The 22,569-nt window shown below is 36.5% G+C and overlaps 1 protein-coding gene across 2 annotated transcripts in view; it reads right to left on the minus strand.

Annotated features, from left to right (window-relative positions):
* Window positions 1–22,569, minus strand: part of mypn (myopalladin) — a 33,861-nt gene that overhangs the window by 8,762 nt on the left and 2,530 nt on the right. Inside the window, exons 2-16 of one of the 2 annotated variants that reach the window (XM_081351454.1) lie at window positions 20,450–21,403; window positions 13,171–13,346; window positions 13,037–13,082; window positions 9,804–10,257; window positions 9,645–9,719; window positions 9,216–9,357; window positions 9,037–9,060; window positions 8,823–8,939; window positions 7,986–8,721; window positions 6,498–7,889; window positions 4,683–4,824; window positions 3,246–3,323; window positions 1,413–1,634; window positions 185–334; window positions 26–102 (exon numbers count right to left, since the gene is read on the minus strand). In XM_081351454.1, the coding sequence (XP_081207580.1) occupies window positions 26–102; window positions 185–334; window positions 1,413–1,634; window positions 3,246–3,323; window positions 4,683–4,824; window positions 6,498–7,889; window positions 7,986–8,721; window positions 8,823–8,939; window positions 9,037–9,060; window positions 9,216–9,357; window positions 9,645–9,719; window positions 9,804–10,257; window positions 13,037–13,082; window positions 13,171–13,346; window positions 20,450–21,399 (4,781 nt within the window). In that variant the 5' untranslated portion in view covers window positions 21,400–21,403. The remainder of the gene's footprint in view (window positions 1–25; window positions 103–184; window positions 335–1,412; window positions 1,635–3,245; window positions 3,324–4,682; window positions 4,825–6,497; window positions 7,890–7,985; window positions 8,722–8,822; window positions 8,940–9,036; window positions 9,061–9,215; window positions 9,358–9,644; window positions 9,720–9,803; window positions 10,258–13,036; window positions 13,083–13,170; window positions 13,347–20,449; window positions 21,404–22,569) is intronic. The other variant, XM_081351455.1, reaches the window with a different exon arrangement.

Consider the following 22,569-nt stretch of genomic DNA (forward strand, 5'->3'; position numbering starts at 1 on the left):
AAAGCTGAGCATTGATGCAACTCACCTCTGAGAGTGAACCAAGGGCCGGTTTCGCACGGGACCCGTTTGGACAATCAAGTGACCAGAGCAGCTTATTCTACCCTGTGGACATGACAAGAGGCTTGGCTTTTATTTAAACTGTAATCCAGTGGAATTTCTTACGGATGTCTTTGCTGCTGTTTACCTGTGGATTTGCTGCCATGACTGTATAGTTGCCGTCATCGTCGCTCGTAGCGGCTTCTATGTGTAGCGAACACGTCCCATCACCCTCTCTGATTTTCCTGTAGTGCTCGTTCTTCTTCAAAATCTGCTTTCCATCCTTAAACCAGTAAACCTGTGGGAAGAGTACAAAATAAAAGTCCATCAACATGCAGTTGAAGACAGAACTGTAACATATACATATACATATACATATATATATATATATGAAGAGTTCAGATGCAAAAGCCTCTAAATGCCATCTGAAATTTTCTTCTAGAATGATAATTTTTATCAAGCTCGTATATTTAAGTTCAATAATTTCACTTAAATGGCAATGCAAATGACCTATTATTTGTCATTTGAGTGAAATTACTGAACTCATATACAAGAAGAAAATTTCAGATGGCACTTAGAGGCTTTTGCATCTGAACTCTTCAGTATATATATATATATATATATATATATATATATATATATATATATATATATATATATATATAATACATAATGTTTCTGTTCTGCTCTTAAAGATTTTAATATTTTCATATATAACTATACATAAATATATATATACACATACATACATACATACACATATATATACATATACATATATACTGTATATATTTGTTTTGTTGGGAAATTAATATAAATTGACCAGTTTGATAATAAGTTTCATTAATTCGTTCATTCTAAATAAGTTTTATTCAACAACTAAATTAATTTGATTAATAAATGACAGTGAAGACATTTATAAAATTACAAAATATTTCTATTTCAAATAAACACAGTTCTTTTGAACTTACTATTCTACAAGGACTGCTGAAAAACAAAATGTATCCACAAAAATCTGAAGCAGCATGACTGTTTTCAACACTGATGATAATCATAAATGTTTCTTGATCATCAAATCCTCATATTAGAGTGATTTCTGAAGGATCATGTGGCACTGAAGACTGGAGTAATGATGCTGAAAATTCAGCTTTGATCACAGGAATAAATTACACTTTACTATATATTCACAAAAAAACAGATATTTTAAATTGTAATAATATTCCACATTTTTACTGTATTTTTGATCAAATAAATGCAGCGTTGGTGAGCAGAAGAAACTTTTCACAAACATTTTAATGATGAAATTGTGCATGGATTATTTTCTGTGCATGCCTTACAATTACATCCCAGAATCCCTCAGTCTGTCAATCACTCACCTTAGGAATCGGAATTCCAACGACTTTACAGGTAAATGTGACAGGAACCCCTTCCACAGCCCTCAAGTGCTTCAGTTTCTTGTCGAAAATGGGCGCGATGCATCTTCCCGTGGGAATTTCATCATGCTGAACATCATCATCCGACTCTTCCACTGGAGTTCTTTCCAAACGAAACTCAATCTCACTCATTAGCCGCTGCTCAAAGCTCGACACCTTGTATTCCTACAAAACACATAATTACGAATTAACTACTTATCTGGTCATAAACGTGTCCCGTTTATGTTTTCATACATCTAAATGAACAAAGCTGTGGAAACATTATCCACAGTGGCTAACTGAATGTTAAAGTTTTCTTAAAAATGTCTAAAAATACAATAAATGATGATGCTGATCAGTGGTCAGGTCACCAGATCAAATCAGTGACACATTTTAGAATATGCAAACCGATTACAATAATAACATAACATCATAATATATAGATTGAAGTCTTAAAAGCAAACTAGCCCTCAAAACATCATGTTAAAGAGAGTCATATAAAACTAAATTTAGGACTGTTTTCATGCAAAAAACATTCCCAAAGTATGATATGAACCCTATAATATTCCTTCCCATTTAGTACCTATTAGTATATCAAGTTGCCCGAACGGCCCGTCTGTGTTGATAAAAACTGGGCGACCGCCAACATCTCTAATGCAGTCACCTCTATTTATAATCCAGAACGGGCCTGTTCATTCCTATCTCTGTCTAGTCTCTCAGGCACTCATGTTTACTCACACACACCGCTCGCATTCACACAGACTCTGTGTTTGAGATGAAAAACAACAGCCTATACTGGAAATGGCTGAATGTAAAGCTCATGTCATTATTGCTTCTGTTTGAGAAATCCATTGAACACCGATATATTAATATTCTCATTTAGTTAGTACGTATAACATGTAGCATTTAATTATATATAAATGCATATATGCATTCTAGTTAGTTACGATTAGGGCTGTGAAACGATTAATCACATCCAAAATAAAAGTTTGTGTTTACATAATATATGTGTGTGTACTGTGTGTTTAATTATTTTGTATATATAAATACACACACATGCATGAATATACTTAAGAAATATTTGTATGTATATACATTATATGAAGAGTTCAGATGCAAAAGCCTCTAAGTGCCATCTGAAATTTTCTTCTAGAATTATCATTTTTATAAAGCTTGTATGTTTAAGTTCAATAATTTCACTTAAATGGCAATGCAAATGACCTATTAATTGTCATTTGAGTGAAATTACTGAACTTAAATATATAAGCTTTATAAAAATTATCATTCTAGAAGAAAATTTCAGATGGCACTTAGAGGCTTTTGCATCTGAACTCTTCATATATATATATAAATATTTGATATATAAATAACACATTTTTCTTTAAATATATACATGCATGTGTGTGTATTTATATATACAAAATAATTATACACACAGTACACACACATATATTATGTAAACACAAACTTTTATTTTGGATGAGATTAATCGTTTCACAGCCCTAGTTACGATTTACAGTGACACTGCTATATTTTTTTTTATCATTCGTTAAACTGAGGTTTTAATGTTAAAGCTTGCAGATTTTCAATAATTGTGGCCTTTAAAATATTTAAACGTTCTGCATCTTCCTCTAAAATGAGTTATTATGCATGCAGCTCCATTAGTGGAAAAAGCTACCGCTTTATAATAACTCCGAAAGATTTGCTTCTTGTTTTCATTCAAATTGATTCTTATATGTTGATTAAAAAGGCAATACAGAACAAAGCACTGCTTGCAAAGGAGAAGATTCCTTGTACCTCGTCATAGTTAACGACAGTTGCAGTGGGAATGTTTGGTCCGAGCGATCGGCTCACTTCCCCCACATAACTCGGCTTCTATGGAGGACAGGATGAATGACGGTGATGTAAACACAGAGACTAGTCACACATCAAGACAAATGTGTGTTTTAGTGTTACTCTGACAGTGTTAATATGGTGCATGATGCAGACGCATGTTTGACACATGAAATGTTTTAGCATGTGAAAAGGGTGATTCTTAAATGGGAAGGTCTTCGCTGATGCATATATATTTATATATACACAGTATATATAGTATATATATGCATCATCATATGTATGTGTATATATATATATATATATATATATATATATATACAGCTAAAACTCGAAAAATTAGAATATCATGCAAAAGTTCATTTATTTCAGTAATTCAACTTAAAAGGTGAAACTAATATATTATATAGACGCATTACATGCAAAGTGAGATATTTCACGCCTTTATTTGTTATAATTTTGATGATTATGGCTGAAATGTCAGAAATTTTGAATTTAGGGTTTGCATAAGCTGTAAGCCATAATCATCAAAATGGTAACAAATAAAGGCGTGAAATATCTCACTTTGCATGTAATGCGTCTATATATTAGTTTCACCTTTTAAGTTGAATTACTGAAATAAATGAACTTTTGCATGATATTCTAATTTTTCGAGTTTCACCTGTATATATATATATATATATATATATACAGTATATACACATATATACACACATACATACACGTACTGTATATCCAAATAAATATATGGAGATATAAAGACCACAAACAGAAATTAGGTTTTCATTAAATAGGGACAGATAGCAATACTTTAAAATTGAAAGTATTCGATTTCTAAAAGTCCTCAAATCATGTATATTTGCATTTAAAATCAGCATGAAACACTCGCACTTCAAACAACCGGAAGTGTTTCTATGTGAAACAGCATTTCCAATTCATGTTGATATTAAACAGCTTTTAACTTTAAGTCCTAAATAATTTTTTTAAAGACCTTTATAGAACAACTAAATATTTACAGTATTTCAGTCTCTCTCTCTATAAGCTGCACAAGAGAGAAAAAATGTGCATGTTTTTGCTAGTATAATTAAGAAGTGCTAGCTATTTTGGTGGCAAAGATTTATTTGAGAGTAGAGACTGATCTAACTGTGGTACTTGTAATATAATATATGTATGCCATGTTATCTATCTTTCTTCCTTATTCCGTCTCCACCGTCTCTAAGCCCACACAAACCACTATTACAAACCAAGATTATAAATGTGTGTCACATAAAGAAACTCATCATAACTCAATCTAAACTAAAGCAGATGTTCAACCCTGAGTCTGTCAACCCTGTAAAGGCATTGCCTACTATTTCTACTATACACGAGTCAAACAGCTGTAATATTTAAGACACGTTGTACCTGTTGTCCAAAATGAAATGGTTCATCTTTAAATCGCAACTTCTTCTCAATATCTTGTAAGAGTGTTTCCCTGCTTTCGCGGAGGTCACTATCGGACATGAGTCTGGAAACTCTTTGATTCTTCTTCAGTGAACTTTGAGGCCTGGACATGGAGTAACACAACGAGACTGAGGTAAGAAACACAAGAAGATACAGAAAAACCCTAACCATAACCTGCCCTTAATCACAGTGAAAAGGTTTATTAAAAAGGTTAACTTTAACCCTTAAATCTCACCGGCTGATTGGAGTGAATGACCTGGGTAAATCACATTAAAGGAACAGTTCACCCAAAAACCAAACTCCCCATTGACTGTCTTTCTTCAATGAAACACAATAAGGGGAATTTTTGAAGAATATTGTGGACTGAGTGGCCTTTATTTTCAAAATGAAAGGATGCTGGGGGCTTGTCAAGCTCAAAAATGACATAAAACAAGCATAAAAGTATAGAATCTTGACATGCACTCTTCTCTGAACTTTTGTGAAAGTTTATAAGAGAAACAGTTATGAACAAATCAGTTATGAGTCAAATCTTTTCAATGAATCAGTTGATTCAGTTCATTTGTTCACAGATCTGTTTCTTGATTTAAACTTCCTGACTTCTAGTCACAACAATTAACAGGCAACTGGAGTGCTATCTATAGGTTTCAAAAGATTATGGAATATAATACAGTCACACGGACCACTTTTATAATAGTTTTGTGGTGCTTTTTCGTCCTTTCTGAAGATTGAGAGCATCAGTTCTCAACTCACTTTCATGCCAGGATATTCTACAAAAAAAAAAAAACCACCTTTTGTGTTGCACAGAAGACAGAAATTCAAATGGGTTTCGAGGACGATTAAATGTAAATGGACGAGTAAACAATTAACATTTGTACGTGAACTACCCCTTTAAGAGAAAGTGTGATCTTTAAACCATATTATGATATTTTAACTCTTTCCCTGTCTACATTTTTTTTTAAGTTGCCAGCCGCTGCCAGCATTTTTGATCATTTTCACAATATTTATCAAATTGTATTATGCAATATATCAAAAGAAAGAACAGACCTCTGCTTTTAAACAAAATAAGATTTATTCTTTAAGAAATTTATAAGAAGTTTTATTCTAGCATAATGCATTCTTTTTTATCAACACTTGAAACTTTTATCACCACTTGGGAAGTTTCATAAAAAAGCAACATTTTGAGAAAAAAGCTGAGAAAAACGCTTTTTTGTTAAAGACTACGTCCGGATCGGATCCAGAATGATGATTAAAACACAGATGGAGTAGATCGAGTCCATCAACACTCAAAGCTTCACAATCCTGTAACTCGTCCTGGGTCGACATTTCATTCTGTAACATTAGGCAATTTTGATTTATATGCCGTTTAATGTTGATGATCACATTATTTTACATGTGCATCTTCTTACATATGCTATTGCTTGGTTCTGCTTCTTCTTTCCCTGTGTTTTGATCAGGAGAATCTGTAACATTTTAATTCCTTTAAATGAAATGATTCCTTTAAATGAAATGAATCTCCTGATCAAGACACAGACGAAGAAAAAGCAGAAACAAGCAATAGCTTATGTAAGCAGATGCATATGTAAAATATTGCAATCATCAACATTAAAGAGCATATAAATCAAAATTGCCTAATGTTACAGAATGAAATGCCGACTGAAATACTCTTTTAGTAGATGTGTAATAGCGCCCCCTACTGTATAACAGTGAAAACACGGAAAGCCAGAAATTTCCGTCAATGGCATGGAAAGAGTTAATGTTGTGTTGGAGTTTGCTTACCCAAGTGGGGCCCTTTTAGGCAGGCCCATTGCATTGGTCGGAGGAGATGTTGGCAGCGAAGGAAGGACAGAACTAAGGAACGCCACTGGATTTTGGATGGGGCTGGGGCTGGAGCTGCTAGATGTTGGTGAAGAAGCTTGTGGTGGAGAATGAGTTCTAAAAGAAAACACTGAATTCACCAGGCCAGGAGGCAACAGAGGCGGTGAGGACACATATGGGGGGCTTCTCGGAGACTCCAGAACTCTTGTTGGGAACTTTCTTGGGGACGGAGCAAACTGGTTGACGGGCGACGTGATCTCCCGCGTCGACTTGGGTAATATCTGAGCAGCTAATTCGTGTAGCATTGGAACAGGAGACTCAGTTGGAGAAAGACTGATAGGTGAGAGCGTCTGAGCTGCGATGAACTCCTTTGGCCTGGTGTAGCTGAAGCTCTGGGCGGAGATCGGAAAAATCCCAGGAAGTGGAGGCTGGGGGGTGTTGTTCAGTTGAGGTGGAGACATTGGACTCGGGATGGGCGCAGGAGGATTTCTCACCAGATGCGGTGAGGTGATGATACTCAGGGGTGGATAGGACACATTTTGAGAACGTGTGTCTTGTGGAGCCATGCTAGGGTGAGCAATTGAGGTGGTGTTTAACTTTGGTGCAGTGTTGTTCACCACTGCTGCATTAGGGGTCATCAATGCTTGAGTTTTGGGAACACACATGTCACTATTGGGAACAGAGTTCATCTGGAAGGTTGGATTCATGTTCATTTGTGATGTATGACTGGAAGGAGTAATGGGGGGCTTATTGGTCACGTAGTTAGGGTTTGGTTGGATGGATGGAGCCATGATAATTTGAGGAAAAGGCATTGAATGTCCAACATTTGATTGAGGCATAGGGATGTTGGGAGCTCCTGTTGGGATTATTGGTATCACACTTGGCATAGGAGCCACATTGGGTGAGACAGGCACCGCATTTGTTTGGAGTATTAAGGTAGAAGGAACCATATTTGGTGGAACAGTATTTAGCAAAGTAGTGGGAACCAGATTTTGTTGAGGGGTTGAAGGGTGGGTGTGTAAGGTTGTGGCTGATGGAGTAAGTTGGGGCAAGGGCATGGAATTGGTTAAAGGCATGCTCAATTGGGATACAGGAGCAGCTTTTATTATGGGAGTAGGCAGTGCAGGTGCTGCAGGGATGGATGCAGGGATCAGCTGTGTAATTGGAGCAGAGGGAATAACGAGAGGTGGTCGGAGTGGAGATGGCACTGGATTTGCAGAAGGAGTTGGCGTGACAGGCGGTGGCTCACAATCTGTCCCGTTTAAATGTGGCAACTCTTGGCTTGGGGAGACGTTATCCTGCAGCTGTTCCAAAAGCACCTGATTGTGGAGGATCAGAAGCTGCACTGGGTCTCTAAGATAAGAGAGAAGAAGGAGAAAACAAATGCATTGAATCTAGTTTAGAAGGTCCTAAAATGTTGGCTTGCAACATTCTGAAGTTGGTACTTACAATTTTGGTTTAGCCAACACCGGTGGGGGTTCTTTGGATGACATTTCTTTCTCTTCTTCTTCTTCATCCTCCGGGAGTTTAAAGGTTACGCGGAGACCTGCTCGAGAAGTAGAGCGGGGTTCATTGTGATTCCCTAACACACCCTCGGGTCTTGTCTTGAGGCAAGAAGTTGGGGGATCCGGTAGGGGTTTAACTGGTGGTTGCTCTTGAACAGAAGATTTTGAACCATTTGGTGATGGTTCAACCCAGGCATCCAAGTCCAGAGTGATGCCAGAGGCTAATCCGTTGGATGGACTTTGGTTCACTTCTGTGGAAGGCTTACAACCAGACCCTCCTGAATCGAAGTGTGTAGTGCTAGAGTTGACAGACTTATGGATCGAATCAGAGTTCATTGAAGAAGCATTGAAGCTGAGTGGGTCTAGCTGAGGTAAACTACTCCTGAAAGTATCTGAGCTGTATTTTCCAATGCTGAGAGGGTTTAGACTAGGCAGGCTAGCACTGAGCTCATGGCGAAGCGTACTAGAGTTTAGGGAGTCCAGAGGGTCTGACTGCTTAAAGCCAGAGCTCAAAGGGTCGAGACAAATCATACTTGAGTGAACCTTGTTGTTTACCAGAGGAACATCTGGCTTGCGCTTCAAAGTTGTTGATATCAGGTCTGTTGCTTGAACCTTTGGTCGGGAGGATTCCACGGTTAAAGTGCTTGTTTTTGTGGGTTTGGTGTTGTTATTATTGTGTCCTATTGATGCAGACAAAAATATTTTTCAGAATTAGACTTGTGGTGTAAGCAGTCTAAGCAGTTTTACGTTGGACACAAATTTCCATTCCACACAAATTTACCTTTCACTCTCAACACTGCGATACTGGAAACTGTGCCATATTTATTGCTGGCTGTGCAAGTAAATGTTCCAGAATCCTCTGGAAAGACCTCCGCAATAACCAGCGTACATATCTCCTCTGAAGTCCACACCAAACAGAGAAATGGTAGACTGTTAGGTGGTTAGTGCCATGAAATAATTATCTTGACAAAGCAGCTGTAATCATAGCCACCTACCAGATTCAGCCATAGATCTTGGTTCTGGATGAAAAAAAGCAGAATGTGTGGATTATCAGAAGCCAATTGTAAGTAGAACAATTCATGCACTGAGAGTTTTTCTTTTACAAGAGACAAAGATTTTCAAGGATAGGTCCAACCACATAATCTTAATGTATGCATGCTAAAATTAGACATACTCTTCTGGAGGATCCTGAAGTCTGGAGAATCTTCAATAAGTGTTCCCTCTCTGTACCAGTCCACTTTGGGGGAGGGAATGCCTTTTACTCGGCACTCCAGCACTACCAGCTGACTCTCCAGAGCCAGGACATCCTGAAGGTTCTGCACCAAAATAGACAATGGTGTTCAATGACACTGGAATGGAAAGCATGTAAAAACTACATTTTTAAATACTCTGAAAATAATGTTAGAGGTACTACCATAATGACTGCTACTGCATTTTAATTGGTGTTCTGCGGGCTTACAAGGGCATTGCTGGTCAAACGAGGTCACCACTAAGTTTCTATTATATTTCTAAAAATGGCTTGTTTCATTGTCTGATATGCAACAATCCTAAGTCTGGTTGCATAACAAGGTTAGAAATAAAATAAGAGTTGTGTTTGCTCTACCTTTGTAAAAACAGGAGCTGCCATTATGGGCCTTACATCGAAGTTTTGAAGATAACTACTGCTGCCATTTAGATTCTGAAAAAGAAAATGTATAATGCAAGAGAAACACATGCATAAGTGGGTATAATCAAAACTGTAGATTTGCTGTGTTGTTCGTACCTCAGGAATGCTCTGTTGAGACGTTAACAGTATATCAGAGATACTTTGGCTTGATTGAAGTGTTGGTGGTGTTATGGTGAGGGTTGGCGAAAGTGGAGTTGGTTCCACCTCAGATATTGGCAATAGTGGTTCTAGAACAGGTATGGTTTGTTCTAGTACAGGTACGGTTGGTTCTAGTACAGGTATCGCTTGTTCTAGTACAGGTACGGTTTGTTCTACTACAGGTACGGTTGGTTCTAGTACAGGTATTTCAGTGCTGACGACCTTGGTACTCAAAAGTTCTGTATCTTCTTCTTCAAATGGAGAGTCAGTGGTCAGTTGCACTGCTCTTGCATCTGAAGGTGCTGCTGGCTCAGCGCAGGTGGTTGTTACAGTAGGAGTTGTGTCTTCAGCAGATGTGTTGGACTCAACCGAGATCTCAGCGGGCTTGGGCTGAGGAGATCTATTTTGAAGTCTGAAAAAAAGTATGTTCATGTGTTTTCAAACAGGTCCCTTGGGGTCCATGAAGGTAGTGGAAGGAGTCCAGACAGTGGTGTAGTCTAGTTTTTTTAGTGAGTATACTGTGATAGAAAACTTTTTTTTTTTAAAACAACAAAAAAATCATTACAATTGAACATTTTCGTACTGAGAAACTGCTGGTAAAAGATATATATATAATAATAATTGTATATATTTTTCTTATTCCTTCCTTATAACTCAAGAAGGAAAAAGGGTACAATGAAGTTTCCCAACATGTGAGCTGCATCAAATTTTGTGGTGATAGCATAAAGTGATCATAAGTAACAGCATTTAAAACCAATTTAGTGTTTTTGTTTAGCCCTTGAAGGGGCATTTCACCCATTTGAACATTGCTTTTTATTTAAAGTGGGTCATATATGTAGTCGAAATGTAAAAGAAATTTTGAATTTGGTGCCTTTGTGACCGAGAAAAGACAAAAAATAACTTCAGGACGCATTTGTATGAAAGACAACAACTCCCACAATGCACCATATTGCACAGCTCCGCAAGCCACTCCCACTAATCCAGAAAGCGCATATCTGCCTATAAGAGAAATCACTCTTCCGTCTACAAGTCTAGCTACCACCAGAGCTTGAAATTAATTTCACATTCACACAAAATGTCTAGTTAGTTGGCGAACTCATTAGTGTATTACTCCTCGTTTGTATTTCTTTCGAAAAGGTGAATTATTGCATGGTACCTGGATGTTCAGTCAGAACATATGCGGTGCGAAACTAGGAAACTTGTTCACAACACAAACGTCCGTGTCCTCGTCTGATTCAGAGATTTCGTCCAGGAGAAATTGTCATCGTTGAAATTCTTTGCCGCAGACGGACTCTATCTCTGTGTTCATAGCGGTTCGTAGTTGCATAGTGAGATCACCGGCGCCACCAGTCTGCCCTAACCCGAGCCAGTCCGGGCTCCTCGTCCGCGGCAGGAAGGTCTTCTGCCTCGGCTGCTCTTCGCTATAATGCGGCTTGTAAAGGTAGCCACAAACACCTGATTCAAGCATCAGACTTCCGAAATCCTCTTCCTCTAGTCTATATCATATTGAGCACTCTCCTCCGCTATTGTCATAACTTTACATCTGTCTCCACAGCGCCTGTTAGCTTAGCTTCAAACAAGATGGAGGATATTGCTTTCAGTTTCAGAGCGTAAAGTCCCACCCACTGATCTGTAATAGGTCTGTAGCGTGAGCGGGTCCCGCCCCCTGGGAAAGATGAGGAACTAGTGCTTGTAGTCTCAACAGAAATCCCCCCCTCTTACACTTCCTCCTACAATGACGCAAAATGACGATTTTTGCGTCATTGTAGGAGGAAGTGTAAGAGGTAAATAACAGATTTCTCCCATCTCAGGGGAAAATGAGAGAGTGTTGCACGACCATTCAATAGAATGACTGGGTTTCTAACAATGCAAAGCTTAATGCAAATGGGTGAAGTGTCCCTTTGAGGGTATGGGCTATTTGGGTATGGGTATTTTTAAAACAGTTCCTCCCTGAGTAATATCTCATGATCGACGCAATGGATTATGTTGATTTTGGACTAATTTCAATCGAGAGCACCCACTGTAAGTAATGATGTGCTATTTTCCATGATCTGTGCATGTTTCATAAACTTACAAGTGAAAACGCCACGTGAAAGCTACTTTTGTTTTTAGTTAGTGCCTGTAGAGTGTGTTGTAACTCCATGAGAAATATTGGCGCAATTGACTATGTTGATTTTGGACTCATTTTAATAGTGAGATCTGCTGCAACCAATGATGTGCCATTTTCTACGATCGAAGCATGTTTCATGAAGTTACGAGCGAAAACGTGAGCGCTGAAAATGTCAAACTTGCGCCGAGAATGACCGCCAAGCAACTGTGTTGTTGTACCTAAGTGACGTCAGATCCAGGTCAAAGGTCAAAGGCCCAAATGGTCCAAAAGTCAGTGCTTCGCAACACAGATGGGGTGAATTTATGAATGAAAGTGTGAAAGTTCGTCACAAAACGATGATGTTACATATCCTCAAAATCCTCAACCTTTTCTAGTGGGTATTCGGCGTATACCAGCATATCACCTAGACTACACCACTGGGTCCATATATATTAGGGGTGTAACGGTACATTTCAGTACATATTCGTCCCGAATCGTCATAGTATGGACGTCACGGTTCGATCCATACATTCAGATGACGAATGCAATCAGTCACAGGCAATCCACAATACAATCCAGAAGGAGGCGTGCGGTAATGCAACGCTGTTTGCTAACCTCCACAACAGGAAAAAAGATCGAAGAAGAGATGATCTATGCACCAACCCAAACTAAGAGTTCAGAAGCACGCAAGAGCTTGCTAGTAGCCTATACGCTGAGTTTCGATTTATTTTTCACAGAAAGGAAACCGAGACCGCAGAATGCGGCATCCTGTATGTTTTCATTATTTTACAAAAGCACAATGTTTTGTTTTTATTGTGAGTGTACACAAATAAAAATTACAGTTTCGAATGATGTCTTACTCTTATCTGTATGACCATAAATGATGGAGTGTTTTAAGTTGTTTCTGCTGTTATAATGAGACAAAATAATTTGGCATTGTGCCATTAAAAAAGTCTAACTACTACAGTCCAGTGATGAAATATGCATTTCCGAAACTGAGGTAAGTAACGAACCGTGACTTCTGTGTACCGTTACACCCCTAAAATATATGTACATGTTATTCTTATAACATGATTCAATGTTGGAAAACCTGGAAACTCACTGTGCTTGAAAATGTTGTTCTCCGTCAGAATCCGATGAAGACGCTCCTATCAGAAAATGAAATGATGCTGCTATAAACTGCAGCTGCAATTATTTAGTCAATAATATGAAATGGTCAATGATTCATTTACTTACCCTCAATGTAGATTTCTGCTGAGGTGGAGTCTGTGCCGTAAAAGTTGGAGGCAAAGCATGAGTATCTGCCTGTATCTTCTTCAAACGCCTCGGCTATGATCAGAGAGTGTCGCTCACCGTTGGTGATGATCTGAATATCAGGACTGTTTTCCAACTCTTTTCCCTCACAAAACCACCTGGAAAACACATTCAGAATGTTATTTAAACAGGAACACACATCAAGCACAGACAATAACAAATAACTAGGGCTGTCAAACGATTAATCGCGATTAATCGCATCCAAAATAAAAGTTTGTTTTTACATAATACATGTGTGTACGGTGTATAATTAGCCTATTTTATATATATAAATACACTCACATGCATGCATATATTTAAGAAATATTTGCATGTATATACTGTGTATATATATTTATATTATATATAATTTATATTATATATAAATATTTTATATATAAATAACACATTTTCTTAAATATATATATATATGCATGTGTGTGTATTTATATATAGAAAATAATTATACTCCGTACACAGACAATAATTATGTAAACACAAACTTTTATTTTGGATGCGATTAATCGCGATTAATCGTTTGACAGCCCTACAAATAACAATACGTTAAAGTTTAAAATTTAAAACATCCACATAAATCATGTATGAACGCATCTGGTTTTATTTGACCTCAGTTGTAAAACCAGTGACATGCACAACTATGTTGTATTCTGACTATAAATGATTATGCCCAGCTCATTTACACCCATTTTCAACACAAAATATTTTCCAAAATGCATATTTAACTAAATATTTTAAGTGTGCTAGTGACACTAAATGAGACACTATCCTGTAGGCCACAGAGGTCATTAATACAAGCCTTACAAAACAAAGGTAAACTGCCTTTTATCAACAATATCATGTAATTGATATGAGATTTTCATTGATATGAAATTTCATATTCGATAGCCAAAACATGCACCATGTAAACCAAAAATGGGAAAACAAGATTTAACAAGATAACAAGAGGAACTAGCACTTTTGTTAATCGTTCAAGCTAACAATTGTTGACTGATGCATAAAATCTCGAAATAGCCGAATATCAGCTAATTTCTCAGTCTATCACCATCACAATTTCCAAACAATTACCAGTTAAAATGCTTAATATTGAATGATGAACAGATTTTGGACATTAAATGGTCAAAAACATCAATATATAACTCACAAATACCTTAATTAACATCAAAATAATAGTACATTTCCTTTTTAAGGGAAGTTACCCTTAGTTGATGAGCAAAAGCTATTTACTTGACTAAATGACTAAATGGATTAATGACACCAGACATTATTATTTATTTAATCAAATACAATAAAATTAATACAATAGCATTTTCAGAGCCTTTCTTTAGTCATTTAATGGCAAAAACTAATAGTCTAAGATACCAAGCTGCTGAAGCCATTTACTAATGAAGTTATTTCTGGCATTTGTCAGTTTGTGTTAAAGATAGTTCAATCTCATCACAAAAATCAGCCCTTCTTTTCAAACGCTTCAGCAAAGTAAGGTCCACACTGTAGCACAAATCAGCATTTATTCAGAATGAAATCAATGGGTTAAAAGAGTATTATCAGATCCAAAAATATAGCTTGACCACAGCCTTACCTATAGTGACCGTACAACAATTATTTACTTCCTCTCCCGTTTTCGTAAAATTTCCTCCCTGAATTTTAAAGCGCTTCTGAAGTGACAAGTTGCGGTTCATTCCTAGGGTGAGACATGGCTGAAATGTATTGGGTTGGAATGGGATCCCAGAGCCAATGAGGATCATTTCCAGTGAGTAAGACTCTACTTTGAAAGCCTGAGCTGCGGGGGGGAGACTTCCAGCGCTAGATCTGCACCTGTTGGGTCTATTTTCCCTCTGGACTCGAAACCCCTGATAAAGCTGGACGGCAGCATCCCTGACCGACACACACATGAACATACAGAGCTAAACATAGAACGGCCTCTCATTCAATCACCAACACAACACACACTAATAGATCTGTCAGCCTGTTAGCACACATTTGAGTCACTGAAAAAAAAAGAGAAACACTTGACATTTTTTAGGCTTGCTTCAACATCTAAAATGTGGGATTTCTTTACATTTACTTGATGTTATTCAAGTAAAAATTATTCTGTGGCGAAGAAAATGCTACAGAATTTTTTTTTATTTCTACATGAAAAAGGTAGTTCAGGCAAGAATAATAATTTAAAAAACCTAAGTAAATCGTATATTAGTACTCATTTTAAGCTTGTAGAAATTAAAAGCGTAAATCTAAAATTAAGTAAAACCTACTCAACTTTTCTAATACTGGTGTTCCCATCATGCACTGGGGCATTAATCATTAATACGGTTGATTTTTCACTGTTTTCCAGCTGTATTTACAACGTATTATCATTACTTTTGTTGTTAGGTTTGGTAATTTGCCATTTTGTGACATCTGGATTCATTTTCTACTCAAAATGAGACATTCATACTCAAAAACGATCTATTGAATGTTACCTTTATTGTGTATTGAGGTCTCTGTGTCCGGATGCCATTTTACTTCTTTTATGATCCAGGATGGAATCTATACGATTTCTATTGTATGATTTAATTAAATGTTCCTAAGTAAAGCATACACTCTAAAAGTGTGGTTTAATTCAGTGTTATATTGTTTGAGTAAAAAGTTAATTTAGTTAAATTTACTAAACTTAGTTAAGTAGATGTTACTTTATTCTGTATGTGAAATTAAATAAATTACAGATAACTAAGTAAAATTTACTTAATTACTTCAATTAAATGTTAAGTGTCAATTAAATGTCAAATGAATGTTAAGTTTAACAGTGAGTAGATTTTACTTGATAATAACAGGTTAGCTGTACAAAGCAGTAAAAATTACTTAAAGTGTGTTAGTGCAAATTGTTACGAGGATTTTATCAAGTAAATCCTACAAGTTTATTTTCTCAGTGACTTAGGGAACATTTGGAAACAAAGAAAGGTTAAGGAAAATGAAGGCTTTGCACAGACGGTCAGATGAACATTCACTGATATAAATAAAATGGCTCTTTAAATCATGTTGAAAAGACAAGTTACTTCTGATCAGTGGATTCTCACAATAGTTTAGGGATGATCTAATGTTTCTGACATCACAGTCTCTGGGTCAGCTGAACGTGTGTAACGCGACTGAGAACAGTTGTCGAAACACGTCACCTGTCACACACACACTCAGAAAAGCACGGGTTTCCTTGACCTGTCAGTGTGGGAAGCTCGCGTTGACTTATGTTACACTAAGGTTTCATCAATGACAAACCGATAACCAACTTCAGACGTATAATAAAGCATAGAAAAGAACTTAATAAACAATGGAATTCCTAGATTAATGAATTAATTATAGTAAAATAAATCATAACTACAGGGTGTTTAAAAGCCATCTTGAACTTAGAGGTTTTGTCATGATATCGCTATGCAAACATTTATCTTTCAGCTTTCACAAGACATCTTTGTGCTAATAGAAAATGCATGGTCAATTTATATCATGAACAAAAAAGTTAAATGTATAATCAATTTATTGGGTAACACTTTACAATAAGGTTAACTACTTTAGTTAACGTGAATTAAGAATGAACAATACTTCTCAAGCATTTATTAATCTTACTTAAATGTTAATTTCAATACTAATACATTTTGGAAATTAAATGTTGTATTTGTTAACGTTAGTTAATGCACTAACATTAACAAATAATGAATAGCTGGATTTTTATTAACTAACGTAAACAAAGATTAATAAATACTGTAACTATTGCATATTAAATGCAAAAACGTAAATGCATGATCAATTTTTATGAAGTTATTAAAAGCAAAAATATTAAATGCATGATCCACTTATATTACGTTATTAAATACCAAAAATTCAAATGCATGATCAATTTATATTACATTATTAAATACAAAAATTTCAAATGCATGATCAATTTATATTAAATTATTAAATACAAAAATGTTAAATGCATGATCAATTTATATTACGTTATTAAATGCAAAAATGTTAAATGCATGATCAATTTATATTAAGTTATTAAATGCAACAATGTTAAATGCATGATCAATTTATATTACGTTATTAAATGCAAAAACGTTAAATGCATGATCCATTTATATTACGTTATTAAATGCAAAAATGTTAAATGCATGATCCATTTATATTACATTATTAAATGCAAAAATGTTAAATGCACGATCAATTTATATGACGTTTTTGCATTTCATAACTTCATATAAATTGATCGTGCATTTAATGTTTTTGCATTTAATAACGTAATATAAATTGAGTCTTTTACACCATAACATATACCTTTCATCACACTGTAACAGACACTGAGTTGAGTCTTGACTTGAGTTTCTAGAGAAGCACAAGCTGAATATCATGACTGGAGCAGCACATTTGCACAATCTGACTCATACAATTCTTTAAGGCTTTACAAGTTATGAGAGACTGAAAGATAATCAGTCAATAAAGTTCATCCAGCCTCAAGTCAGCGGTAATGTTCAAAGTTTTTGATTTCTCCTCCTCTGCAATTATCTTAGACATAAACATGTTTCATGACAAACACACTTACGAATAAAGAAATCAATAAACTTATACTTACAGTCCAGTTTATATCAAAGTACAACAGTGCTCTAGTTTACTAAAACTAAAACTATAAAAAATATTTATTTTAATTGAAATAATATAAGAGTATTAGATGCAAAAATATATATTTTTAAATGTTTCCTATGCAAATAATAAAATAAAATAAGTTTTTAAGTACTAAAATGACTAAAACTGAAATAAAAATAAATTAAAGCTAAATATAAATATATATATATATAAAAAAATTAAACAATCAATTGATAAAAGCACAACAAAATTGCTAAAAATAAAAAGTTTACCAAGTTTCAAAATATTAATAAATACTATGATAGCATATAGCATTGATATCCATCTGATTCCACAATAGTACATTATTTTGTAAGGAAGTGACACTCATGTTGTGGTTTATGCTATTAAATGGGACGGAAAAGACATTCACTGTATAGTAAACACTGCTGCAAATATCGATCATATCTGCACTGATGTGCCCATGTAATATTTTGTTTACTCTTATACTCATTGGCTAACTGTGCTCTACTGAAGATGTGGGACATTAATTTCGCCTGCATTCTCATAGCATCATATTTCCAATGTGGCAAAATTAGAAAGGCTGAGCTCAGACTGCATGTTATACGCTCAGCTTTCACAAGACTTCTTTGTGCTTACAGCCAATGCATGAGAAACTAGTGTGGTATAGATTCCTTGTGAAAAAGCAGCACACTTTAGCATACTTAAAAATATTATGGAAATAATATACTTTAAAAAAAGTCTGAAAAGAAAGGACTGTTTACAGATGCTTCATTAATTGCAATTAAGTGAAAATGTATTATGGTTTAAATTTATATTAAAGGTACAATATGTAAGAATTTTGTATCAAAATCCAAAAACCACTTGCACAGTGTTATATATTTCTTTCAATTGTGTGCTTACATTATCCTAAATGTTTCCAAGAATTTGTAAATTTAGAGAAATTCACAATTTTAAATAGTGCCCGTCCCTGTTCACTAGTCGCCTGTCAATGACGTAATATCCGCATTATCCCTGGTATCCGCTCGTACTGCCATAGTAACCATGGCGACAGACGTGGACAACTGCGTTACGCCTAGCGGCGCGTACATATTGTAACATTAAATGCAATTATTTGAACCTTAAAGTTATTTTTTAACCCCCTTAAGTGCATCTTTAAATGTGACGTAATACGGTAATTATGGTAAAATTTGTATGTCAAAATATTAGTAATAACAGTAACACTTTACAATAAGGTTACATTTTTTAACACTAGTTAAACTTACACTGAACAATGCTTTTATTTAGAATTTATTCATCTTTAATAATACATGCACCATAAATTAACATTAACAAAGATTAATAAATGCTGTAAAACACATTGTTCATTGTTAGTTCACGTTAGCTAATGCATCGTTAACAAATGAGACCTTATTGTAAAGTGTATCTGTAATAACATTTTTAATGTGGAGAATTTAGAATTGAATACATTTGCAAGATATTAACTTAATAATAATAATATAATTCAACAACAATAATTCAAGTACTTTACATGTGCTTTAGTATGTTATTCAAAATAAATGCACTTTTTTTTCTACTGACAAAGAATGTTTACGAGCTGCTTAATTCACAAACTTTAACTGAAATTAAAAATTAATTGTTTATATTTTAGACCTGGCAGAATGTTTTTGGTGGGAAATTGTGTCATGCGTCACTCGTCTGTGCGCGCCTCGTCATTTCCGTAAATAGAGTAAAGTTGCTCAGCTGCATTGACGTGTCTAATGTGGGAGTGTCAGGGGTTAGTAGTCACAACGAGAGAGAAAGATTGACATGGAGCCGCTAAATTTCCGGCGAATCACACGTTTTAAACAAATGCTGAACAGAGGAGAGTCTGCTGGAGGAATAACCATAGTCACGAAGAGCTGAAGCACAACCAAAACAATGTTCTTCCACAAAATGCATGTGGTTTTGTTTTTTAACCACTAGAGGGCCAAAAGTAACAGTGTACATTTAAAGTCCCCCTGTGGTGAAAATCCAGCTTTTAATGTTGTTTATATGTTATATGTTAATATGTGGTGTTTTTAATCTGCTTTAAGACAAAGCATGTGTAAATTCATAAGTCGACAGCATTGCTGAGTATTTCCTCCTTAAAACTGCAGTGAACCAAAGACAGTCTCAAAAACACGCTTTGAAATCGCTGGTGTTTCTGACGTCACAAACTACCTTGTAACCAATCAGATCAACGTGTGATCGTCAACCAGTGGATCTCTGAGCTGAGTGAGTGAGTGAGTGGAGGCGGGGCTCATTTGCATATTCATAGAACCACGCATTCTAAATGAGGCAAGGTTGTCGAGTTACAATCAAGATATTTTAAGGCATGAAGAAGGAAAGTGTTTAAATATGTCATTTTGGGGATCAAAGATGAGTTTTAAGGGATAAAATGATTGACCACAGGGGGACTTTAAGTAAAACTAAATCCAAAACAATGATTCCATGATTGGATCCCCATATGAAGCGTTTCTTTTAATAGTGTTTGCAGTTTCTATGTGTCTGCTTTCTGCCTGAGCAATAGTAATAGTAATATTTGACCACTAATTACTATACGTACACCAATAAAAGTGAAACTCACCGAACTTCAGGAGCAGGCAGTCCTCTGACGATACAATCCAACTGGACTTTACTTCCCTCGGGAACCTCCCTGCTTTTGAGTTTCTGTATAAAGTGTGGAGGTTCACACACGGGTTCCTCCGCTTGTATCAGAGCCGGTGCTTCACACTCAATTTCACACGATGGCTCCGGTTCCTCGGGTTCCTCGGGCTCCTCTGTGTCCATGACTTGATTGTTCTCCATCGGCTCCTGCCGCAGTTCTCCATCGTTACGGGTTCTCAATCGCGGTTCTCCATCGTTCTCCATTTGTTGGTCAAGCAGAATCGGCCGTTCTCTATCGTCAGCATTAATGGAGTACGAAGTGCCATCGAGTTGGGTTTTGTTCTGGTATCGGCTCCGGTGCGCTTTGCAAGAACGAGGCCGAACTCGCTTAGAACTGTTGGACTTGAACAGAGACGAAAGCTCTTCTATGAAGTCGGCTGCCTTGTTGAGGAACTCCTTCTTGGATTGGGTTTCCAAGCCATAAGGAGCGTTTCTTTGGGGTCTTTTAAAATCGGCCGCAGGTTCCCTGGAAGTTCTGACGCTCCTAATCGTGTTTTCTTGGATTGAAGGCTGGACTGATTGACTCTCGGACACGACCTTGGGTTCTGGAGTGGGTTTGCTGGAGAAATGGCTCATTTGTGGGCATCTCTCCTCACGTTCTCGTGGATCATTGCTGATCGCTTTGCAGGCCAGATCCACACTCTTGTCCAGTTCTTCTTGGCTCAGGAAGGCAGAAAGGTCTGGAAACTGAGCGTCCACTTTCCCACCAGAATCATCCGGTTTCTCTTTGACCGTCCCGTACACCAGAAGTCGAGGCGCGTCGATTAGGCTGGGCTCGCCGTGTCTGTGATGGGCTCTGGCTTCGGCTAAATAACTCTCTCGTAAGAGCTGAGATAAAGACGTGGGCTGATCCATGCTGTTCTCCTCCATGATGCTGGAAACACAATGACAAATATTAAGAACATTAAGGAACGTTTTTGGGCACATTTGGCATAATTTTTTTAAGTCCGCCTGTAGTCAATAATTGTATCACTTAAAACTCATCTTTGATCACCAAAATGTCATATTTAAGGCCTTAAAGTAGCTTGAATGTAGCTCGACACCCTTGCCTCATTTAGTATACACAGTTCTATGAATATGCAAATGAGCCCCGCCTCCACTCACTCACTCAGCTCAGAGATCCACTCGGTGTGTTTCCTTAAAGCTTCGTTAGCCAACTATGGTCGCAAGTTCCATCGTTATCAGCAGTTCAACGAGTCGGTGTTTTCCGAAACCATCGCTCTAACGAACATTCGTAAACAGCATCGGAAAGTTGTGTGTTTGGAGCGACAGATCTCGAGCTGTGGTTAAAAGCAGAGTTTCAAGATTGCATGACATGTGGACTTATTAAATCCTTATCTTGAGCAAAACAAGCAAGCTGACATTCAGTGCAATCTATATCTTTTACGTCTTTGCGTTTGTCAAGAGATTTTAAACGTCGCTTTTGAAGAGTGCGCATGTGCGAACGTGCTCTAGTAGGCTACGCAAGAACGAGCCTATGATTGAATCTGGAAATAAAGCAAAATAACTGAGAAAAATGATAATTAGTACTCAGATGCCATGTCCGTAATTTATAACAAAACATCCAACATTAATTCGATCTCAAACAGTTTCATCAAACCAACATGGTTGAACGACCATTTAGTTTGCGAGTTGCGACGATACGGTTTTGGGAAACAGTCGAGCAAGTTGATTTCTTCAACGATGGATCATACTATTTGAGTTAAGCAGCGAGTTTCGTCTTTGTACGGGAAACGCATAACTGATTGTTTACAAGGTAGTTTGTGACGTCTGAAACACCAGCGATTTCAAAGCGTGTTTTACTCAGCAATGGTGTCGACTTATGAATTTACTCATGGTAAGCATGTTAAAAAAACCACATAGACATATAAACAATATTAAAAGCTGGATTTTCACCACAGGGGGGATTTAATGCCTTCTGCTAACCCACTGTAATTTATAACTATCTAAAAGAGTAGAATAACTTTCAATAAATGAGTCTTAGATATCATACTGGTAGAAACTAACTCGGTTTACATTGAGCAATTCAAAATGTCTACA

Source organism: Scardinius erythrophthalmus, assembly GCF_964197995.2.
Source record: "Scardinius erythrophthalmus genome assembly, chromosome: 21".
NCBI classification, from domain to species: Eukaryota; Metazoa; Chordata; class Actinopteri; order Cypriniformes; family Leuciscidae; genus Scardinius; species Scardinius erythrophthalmus.